The 9,948-nt window shown below is 38.3% G+C and overlaps 1 protein-coding gene across 1 annotated transcript in view; it reads left to right on the top strand.

The window, feature by feature from the left end:
* Nucleotides 1-9,948, top strand: part of NME7 (NME/NM23 family member 7) — a 168,879-nt gene that overhangs the window by 26,196 nt on the left and 132,735 nt on the right. Inside the window, exons 2-3 of the mRNA XM_006159925.3 lie at nt 3,336-3,443; nt 6,452-6,618. Of these exons, the coding sequence (XP_006159987.1) occupies nt 3,336-3,443; nt 6,452-6,618 (275 nt within the window). The remainder of the gene's footprint in view (nt 1-3,335; nt 3,444-6,451; nt 6,619-9,948) is intronic.

Raw genomic sequence — 9,948 nt, 5'->3', positions numbered from 1 at the left:
TATGTTGTGATGATGCTCAGGGAATGAGTGTTAGGTAATATTAAAAAAAAAAAAAAAGTTACAGGAGGAAAAAAGAAATGCACATTGATGACTGCAGCGAGCTGTATGGGCACAGCTGGGTACTACTTTATAGTATGTTCATTCTACTCACCCGGGTTTATGCCTAGGGTCAGACTTGGATACATGTGTAGGTTTGTGTCAGCTGTGCTAGCCAATGGATTTATTTAGACTAATTAAGTTCATTGGCAGAACAATTGAATGGGGGGGGAGGAAGGTATGGAGGGCAACCATGGATGCCAGGGACAATGGGGAAGGAAGATGGGACATAGCAGAGGGTGGGGGATGGGGAATCAGGGATGGCAAGACAAAGGGCAAGGTATGCAGGACGTAAGAATTGGAAAATTATTTGCTGAGAACATGTATGTGGATGTGCTTGATTGAGAATGCACAGTGTATTTTGGATGGAAAATTCATTTGTGTGTTGTGATGCTGTAAAGTGAATTAGTAAAACAAAAAACAAAACAAACAAAAACAAACAAACAAAAAAAGTGTGTAATTAAATAAGTGTGGTGGAGGCCAGCCAGTGATGTGGTGGTTAAAGCAGCTGGCTCCCACATGGCCTACTGTGTGGTTTGATCCCTGAACTTGGCAGCTTGAAAAATACCTCAGGTGCCTGTGCATATATGCCCAAAATCCCAACAGGAGGGAGACATGGAGGAAAAGGAATTGGAGTGTGGCCAATCCTCATGGGGGTGCTTCCTTTCTCTGCCTGTTTCTCTCTCTGGCAAGTGTATGTGCCCTCTGGCAAAGTTAAAAACAATAAAGTTAGGTGATTAGGCTAAGTGGGTAACAGAAGTGCCAAGTTTAATTGGTTTTTCATTTGCTTTAGTTAGCTGTATGACGGTTTCTTTCATTTCATAATTTTACTTATTTATTTTAATGAAGGCAGCATTTCAATAACATACTTGTTAGCTTTTTATGGATAGTAAAGAATTTAATAATCTACTAACCTTGTAATTTATTATTCAGAAGAATACCATACTAGAGTGCACAGTGAGACCTAAAGTCAAGAGTTATGTTGTTAGAATGAATATGAAAAAGGAGTTAGTTATGTTGTTAGAATGATTATGAAAAAAAAAACATTATGACAAAAGACTTTTATGGATGTCCTAGTATGTCTCTTATTTTGCATTTACTTTCCCTTGACTAATAAGCATTGTTTATTTGTGTGTTTGTGTGTTTGTGTGTGTGGGTGATTGTGGGAAAAATACAATAGTGTCTTGAAAACTACTCATCTACATTAATCATGAACATAACTGGGTATACAACTTCTAACATTAGAATTTGTAAGTCGATTATTAAGAAGATCTATAGCTGTGGACACTGGAGACAGTGTGGGAGAGGGGAATAATGTAAGGAAGGAAATTGGGGAGAAAAATAGGTAAGACATCTGTGGGACACAGAAATGGTTTATTACCATTGATGATGATGTGTATAGTATTCTCAACTGGACTGGTCTGAGGCGTATTTCATGTTGGGTAAATTTGCCATACAAGGTAAATGATGTACAGTGATTATAAAATCATGGCATTAAGAAAAAAAAGAATTCATCCATTTACCCTAACCAGAGTATTGGATGGCAAATCCAGAATTAGCTACAAACTCTTCGATTCTCTTCTTTATGTATTGCTTGCTCATTTATAATGAAAGACCTTGGGACTGGGCTATTTTTGTTAATAAATATAATGAGAAATCCTGCTTCATAGCAGGGAACAAGGACCAATCTTTGGCTTGCTTTTTCATTCTATTCTCTGTGCTGGCCCTAAGGATGTACCTTGTAGGCCCCTGAGACAGGAAGCGGAATGACCCAGCACTCTCACTGTTGAGCTCGGGAATCTACATTCGCTTTTGTGCCTGGGACCCACTATCCAAGGGCTCCTCTCATTCAGTGTCCAAGGGTACAGGGGCCCTAGATTGGCCATTCCTGGGAGTCAGCTGTCCCTCCAGTAGGCTGCCTGACTCGAGCAGTCCTGTGGGCCTGAACAGCACCCAGGGTGGTCTCTCCTACCCCTCTACCTCTCTGCCCCACTTGGGGCGGAGTGGCATCATGCTTTGCCAGCTTTCCTCACTGGCTCTCCATCTTCCCATACAGGAATTTTCCTTCAGAAATCCTTGTATGTTCAATCCTGTCTTGGTGTTGTGGCTTCCGTTTCTCAGAGGTCCTCCACTAACATATTCTCCTACTGTTTCTATAAAAAGATACCATCCTATGAAATTACAATTGAGAGGAAGGATGTTGACTATAATTTTAATGACAAGATTCTCTTGAGTCTTTGGAAAAGTCATGATGTATGTTTTTGTTCTTCTATGCAAAAATGCATCATGATTTTCTGACAACCCAATAGTACTGCTGGATTCCTAAATTTAGGCAATTTAAGAGATTACATAATTCTGACCTAGCGTCTCAGACGTGTTCTTTCTTTAGTTTATTGATGGTCTTTCCATACATAAATTTGCTTTTAGAAGAAATTGGAATTGCTACCCTAGTCAGATCAGGAGCTTGTGTTCTCATAGACTCCCTCAGGATGACAGGGCAGCTGTAAAGTGTTGAGCAGTTCCTATGTCATCTTTAAGATATCTTAGGTTATTTATTTATTTATTTATTTGAGAGATTTTTGCTATAGGCACATGTGCTCACCAGAGAGACAGAGACAGAATGCAAGAAATCAGCCCCCAGGGGGTATGGCAATACCCATAATCCCTTCTCTTCCATTTTCTTCTTGGGAGAATGCACACATGCACACACATGCTCATGTTTTAAGCTGCTGGGTCTGGGACTTGAACTGTGGTCCAGTAACATAACCATTACACCCTCTGCTCATACCAAATTGTCTTAGGAAATTTAATGAGAAATTATAAGGAAATATTTCTGAGTATGTGTTTGATAACTGTGGTATTTTGTTGAAAAACAGACTAATTCACTGTAATAAGTAGTTGTAGATTTGTTTGTTGCAAGGCAAGCAGGTGGCATAGTGGTTAATGTGCTGGACTCTTCCATGGTTGACTGTGGTTTGAGTCCCGGATCTGGTGGCTTGAAACTTGCTGGATGCCCGTGTGTGTGTACAAAATCCCAGGGGGAGAATGGAGGAAAAAGGACTTCAGTGTGGCTTCCAGAGGGTGATTTCTCACTTTTCCTATCTCTGGCTCTCCGGCAAGTTAACAAAACAAACAAACCAAAAACAAAAAACATCTCGTGGCAAAGATCTGGTAATTGTTGCTTTCATTCGTATGACTTATACAAGCATGCTCATATTAAAATTCTTTTCTCTTTGCAGAATCATGGTGAGAGATTCGTTTTCATTGCAGAGTGGTATGATCCAAATGCTTCGCTTCTTCGACGTTACGAGCTTTTATTTTACCCAGGGGATGGATCTGTTGAAATGGTAAATGGGACTTTCTTTGCTTGAAAGTTGGCAACAGGGTATGAAGATGGAATAGTGGGGGAAAAAAATCCTTCTCTATACAGTCATGTGTCCCTTAGTGACAGGTATAGAAGCTGAGAAATGTGTGCTTACATGATTTCATGGTCATGTGAACATCATGGAGTGTCCTCACACAAACCTAGATGCACACCTGGGCGATACTCTAGCCTGTTATAACGTGTAGCACCATCGTATATGTGGTCTAAAGGACCACAAATATTATGCATAAAATGACTGTGGTTGGTTTTAAACTACATTTACATATGTATGTGAATGTTTTGGCATATCATAATTTGAATTCAAGATTTGTGCCTTTCTATTTAATGTCAAAAATAGGAATATTTCTTGGTTATAACACTGAAGTGGGGTTATTCCTGTTTTGGATTAAGTATGACTTATAAGTGGCTCTAGATACTCAGCCATAAAAAAACAATAAGGCCCTGGAATTTGATAGAAAGTGGACGAATATGGAAGATTCGTTGCTGAGTAAAGCAAGTCAGTCTACTAAAGAGAGACATTGTATGTCTCCACTTAACATATACCGACTGTCTGCACTCTATGGTAGAGACTTAAAGATTGGAGAACATACAAGCTTTTAAAATTATTACGGACACTAGAGACAAAGTGGAAAGTGCCGGGGGCCAGCCTCGGCGGGGGTGGGTTCTCTCGTCTGAGGAAGGCGACGCAGATGATTAGAAACAAAAATTAGACTAAGACTTCAATGCCTCTTAGCATGTTCTCAGCCGGCCACAGCCAGAGCTAGCTCCAGACTGTAGCCCCGTGGCTATTAAAACATACATATTTATTGAGGGATGTTTAGGAAGTAAGGGGGGTGATGGGAAGTAAAAATTTTACTTTAAAAAATAGGGAATACAAAGCATGGAAACAATAATTATAAAACATGCTGTTTGTCTTGTCAGATCAGGTAAAATCACTCACAGTTCTCAGGATGAGGAAGTCCATTTGTCTGTTTAATTTCTTCTTAAATCGTGATTACTGGGAAGGGTCTTTTGAAGAGGGGGCTTTCAGGAAGCTTGATAACTTCAGTCCCAGGCCAGCTTGGTAACTTCAGTCCTGGACCAGGGCAGCAGCATTGCTGGTTACACAGGCCTAGATAGAAATCTTGTCTTGTTAAGTAAAGACACAGTTAATATATGGACTATCTATATGTTTCAACAAAAGAGGATGAGTCTATTGTCCATATGGGAAAGCAAGATGATCTTGTAGCTCAGGAGACAACACAGGATGTTTTATCAGCAATTTTTCATAGTCAACAGCACATAGATGAGAAACTCTTTGTAGTTAAAAACTACCTGTTGCTTTAGATAAGAGCTCCCAGTTAAGATAGTTCCTCTTCCCCCTGGAACCTTCAGGTTTGTTTATCCTGTTGTGGCCAGATCTGTCCTTCCTCTATTAACCCATGGGTCCCTGTATTTATTTGCTGAATTTTTTGTCTGTTAATCAGTGAATTCTTGTGCTATGTCTTAAAGTCCCTGTCATAGGGTGGATGTGCTAATTTGGCCCAATGTAAGTTAACTTTGGCCTGCAGCTTTAGCAAGGGGTATTTATGTAAAACTAGCCTTAAACTAACTTAGTCTACATATGTTACTAATGCTAATTTGGCTTATACTAATTTAGCCTTAACATATGTTAATTTTGGCTTAAGACAGGCAGGTGGGAGTCTGTCTCAGGTTTCCTGACCCTCCTGCGCAGATCACTAATTGGACTCATTGCAAAGCCGCAACTAGGCTGGAGGTGTCCTGGGCCAGTTTTGGCCTAAAGGGTTATTTTTAAGCTTATGCTAAATGTATCTTGAAGGGCTTTCCAAAGGTCAAGAAGATTTCTGCCTAGATGTGACTTCAGCACACCCTCTATTGTGACTGTGCTGGGGCGAAGCATTGTAATTAACAGTAGGTGGTCAGAGCAAAGGGAAGCGGTCAGGGGACTTGTGGGAAATTTTATCATATACTCAGGATGTATAAGAGAGCTATGTAATTCTTTTATAGTAGTATATCAGAGAGTCAGAGGGGGGGTCGCTTCCCAGCAAGGCTACTGCAGTCTCTGGAGCATACAACAAGTGGCCTTGCCAAACATGTTGAGTGGACCCAAGCTTTTGCTCATAGGTCAGGGGCATACAGCAGCGGCCTTGCCAACGTGCTGATTCGACCTAAGATTGCTCATAAGGTCAAAGGCTCAAAACAGATCCTGGGGCCCTACCGAGTCGGACTCCTCCAGGAAAGAGTATGGGAGAAGATGAGTGTAGGAAAGGAAATTTGGGGAAAAAATTGAGAGGTAAGACATTTGTGGGACACAGATATGGTTTATTATTTGTCGATGAGGATGTGTATGGTATTCTCAACTGGGCTGGACTGAGGTGTATATCATGCTGGGTAAAGTCTCTTTACAATCTAAATGATGTATAGTGATTAAATGTGTAAATAATAATATAAATAAATAAATAAATAAATAAATAAATGGTTCTAGATAAACATTATTGCAGTCATAGATATGTGGCCATGGTCTAGAGCTGTTATTTCTGCAAAATGTCAGACCAAAGAGGACTGAGTTGAGAGGGTTCTGTTAGTTTCTTTGTGCTTCTTCATTGGCAGCACCTTTAACTCGAAGGTCTGATTCATATTGGGATTTTATATGTGCAAAAAATCAGAAATACAGGCATATGACCAACTTGTGTTGAGATCTGTGCGCACAATTTGTTGTAGTAACTGTACAGTAAACAAATCTTTGTATACAGAGTTTTCATAGTATTCGATTTGTAATAAGAAACTTTTATAATATTACTAGATTAGATTAGGGAAGATAGAAGTTAAAAAAATGTATGATTTGAAACAGAATGTAACCTATCTTTGATAACAAAGAATTAAGCACTATTTCTACTTTTTAATAAGATTAGCATTCCTTATTGATAAGCTTTTTTTTAAAAAAAAAAATTGTATTGTTTTTGGTTCTAGCACGATGTAAAGAATCATCGCACTTTTTTAAAGCGGACCAAATACGATGACCTGCGCTTGGAAGACTTATATATTGGCAACAAAGTGAATGTCTTTTCTCGACAACTGGTCTTAATTGACTATGGGGATCAATATACCGCTCGTCAGCTGGGCAGTAGGAAGGAAAAGTAAGAAAACCATTACACAATCTGCTTTTCATTCTTAAAGAGTTACATATGAGGCTTGGCTATCAGATTCTGATTTCCTGTTTCTGTCTTGTGTTTTCACAATGTAGAGATGTTTCAGTGATTCAATTCAGTGTTGTAACATTTTCAGGATTTTGTGGAGTAGATCCTGTGATTTATTCTTCAGTCAGAATTACAAAGTAATGTCCAAAGGTCTTTTGCATTGTTTATTTTCTGGGACTCGAAGGTCTGATTCATATTGGGATTTTATATGTGCAAAAAATCAGAAATACAGGCATATGACCAACTTGTGTTGAGATCTGTGCGCACAATTTGTTGTAGTAACTGTACAGTAAACAAATCTTTGTATACAGAGTTTTCATAGTATTCAGTTTGTAATAAGAAACTTTTATAATATTACTAGATTAGATTAGGGAAGATAGAAGTTAAAAAAATGTATGATTTGAAACAGAATGTAACCTATCTTTGATAACAAAGAATTAAGCACTATTTCTACTTTTTAATAAGATTAGCATTCCTTATTGATAAGCTTTTTTTTAAAAAAAAAAATTGTATTGTTTTTGGTTCTAGCACGATGTAAAGAATCATCGCACTTTTTTAAAGCGGACCAAATACGATGACCTGCGCTTGGAAGACTTATATATTGGCAACAAAGTGAATGTCTTTTCTCGACAACTGGTCTTAATTGACTATGGGGATCAATATACCGCTCGTCAGCTGGGCAGTAGGAAGGAAAAGTAAGAAAACCATTACACAATCTGCTTTTCATTCTTAAAGAGTTACATATGAGGCTTGGCTATCAGATTCTGATTTCCTGTTTCTGTCTTGTGTTTTCACAATGTAGAGATGTTTCAGTGATTCAATTCAGTGTTGTAACATTTTCAGGATTTTGTGGAGTAGATCCTGTGATTTATTCTTCAGTCAGAATTACAAAGTAATGTCCAAAGGTCTTTTGCATTGTTTATTTTCTGGGTGAAAATATTCAGATTTTTTATATGTCCTGTCATTATTCCTAACATGCACCTCACTGAGAAACTATTTGAATATAAAAAGTTCTTGTTTAGTGTAAGCATGGCGTAAAGGGAAAAAAAAAGTAGTAAGTGCCATAAATTCAGTGGAAACCCAAAAGGAAGTAATGCTATTTCTCGTGGAAACCCAGGGAAGGCTTTGCAGAGGTGTGTGTGCTGTATCAGGAGAGCTAAATTGAACTTTACCCAGTTAGAAGACATGGGCATGCTGTCAGAGACATGTTTTTACTGGAAAAAAGCCCATCATTCTGCTTGGATAATGTGGTAGTCAAAAACAGTTTTTTAGCCTAGTGGTTAAGGCAGCTGGATCCCATGTGGCTGACTGTGGCTCAAATGCTGGCCTAGTTGGCTTGAAAACACATCAGTACATGTGCATGCATGTCCCAAATCTCAGCAGGATGGAGAAACAGAGGCAAAGGGTTTGTTGGCAGGATGCCCCACTGGGAGGTGCTTTCTCCCTCTCCCTCTCTCTCTCCCTCTGTCTCTCTCTAGTGAGTGTATGCACCCTCTGGCAATTAAATTTTTTTGTTTGATCAGTAAAATAACAACCTGAGTCAGGTTGGTAGCAGTAAGTATGAAGAGGAAGGAAAGAATGTGTGAGATGAGCAGAATGAAGTGGAGCCAGAGAGCAGTGGTCAGCCACTGACAATCGACTGCTTGTCAGCAGTGTCAGGTACTGACTAAAAGACTAGCATGCATCATTTATTGAAGCCCCACTACAATCTTATAAAAAGTCCCGGGTCAGCTGGTGGCATGGAGGTTAAGACAGATAGACCCCATCTGGCATACTGGCTTGAAAAACATGGTTGCACGTATGTGCATGCCCAAAATCCTGAGAGGAGAAAGGATTGTTCATGGCCATTTCCTCTGGGGGGTGCTTTCTGACTGTCCCTGCCCCTTCTCTTTGTCTCTCTGTCTTTTGTGAGTGCACATGGCCCATAGCAAATTGAGAAAAGAAAAATCATTTTTTAAAGAAGGTCCTGCTTTTAGCTCTACATTGTGAATGGCAAAGCTATGGCTTAGAGGTGTTAGGTGACTTGGCCAAGGCCACAGAGTAGAGCCCAGTCATCCCGGATCAAGAACAGGAGGTTTTAACCACAGAAGAATGGGGAGGACCTGAGCAATGGTTGCCCTTGTTCTGTCATTATTTGTTTTTATGTGTATTATGGCATTTAGCATATCTCCTCACACAGTGCAAGCACCCCTCTATGTTAGCTGAGTGAATGAATAACAATTAAAAATTTATTATCTACTCATTTCTTTTTCCATTTTCTGTCTCAAGTGATAACCTTTGATCTAGTTGGACAAGGCATTTTTTTCAGTCTACTTGTAACTAATGTCTATTCCTGAGCTTTATTCATAGACATATGTTCAATAAATGTTGGCCAACCCTTCAGTTGAAAAAAGACAGTATTAGTGTTATAAAAAGAAAAAAGAGAATTTTTTCATATATTTAACTTAAAATTCTTAAAATTTGATTCTGTCCTAGATCATATAAATAGTCTATGACCAGAATTTTTTCTCTTCTAACTCATATAGTTTCATTATTGTTTTGGGCAGTCTGTCTTTTGCCTGTGTATTAGACATTCTAGTTATTTATTTATTTATTTATTTATTTAGTACATGTAATATTTGCTTGCATTTACCTACAGATTTGTTCAACTGTTCTTGCATATCTAACTCTATTTGGAATTATTTTTCTTTTTTAATTTTATCTTTCATTATAAACTACCTCAGTTCTCTTTTTTAATCTGAATTTATTTTTTATGTTTCACCTTCCTATTTTTTAAATTATTATTATTTTTTATTTTATACATTTAATCACTATTAGTCTAGTTGAGGATATAAAACACATTATTGTCAACAGATAAGAACTTACTTCCTTGATCCATAAATATCCTGCCCTTCTCTAGTTTCTTCCTTAATTTCTTTCTCAATACTCTTCTTTCCCTTCCCCCACACTCCTCTCATATTTTCTCTAGAATCTATAACCATTTTCAATGGCATCTATGTCCTCCAGACTCTCAATTTCCACCATAGAGTGCAGACAGTTGGTATATGTTAAGTATAATGTCTTTCATAACCTTGCTTACTTCACTCAGCAGCAAATCTTCCATAGTGATCCACTTTCTATTGAATGCCAGGGTCTTCTTGTTTTTTATGACTGAGTAGTAGTCTCTCTCTTTTTATTTTTGGACTGATTTTTTATTTAAATTTATTTATTTACATTCATTCACTGTACATCATTACAGCATACAAAATGAGATTTTCCATCCAGAGTACA

Source organism: Tupaia chinensis, unplaced genomic scaffold (genome assembly GCF_000334495.1).
Source record: "Tupaia chinensis unplaced genomic scaffold, TupChi_1.0 Scaffold000662_1, whole genome shotgun sequence".
NCBI lineage: Eukaryota > Metazoa > Chordata > Mammalia > Scandentia > Tupaiidae > Tupaia > Tupaia belangeri.
Note: the sequence above shows the minus strand (reverse complement) of the source record. Positions and strands in the feature narration are given on the sequence as shown.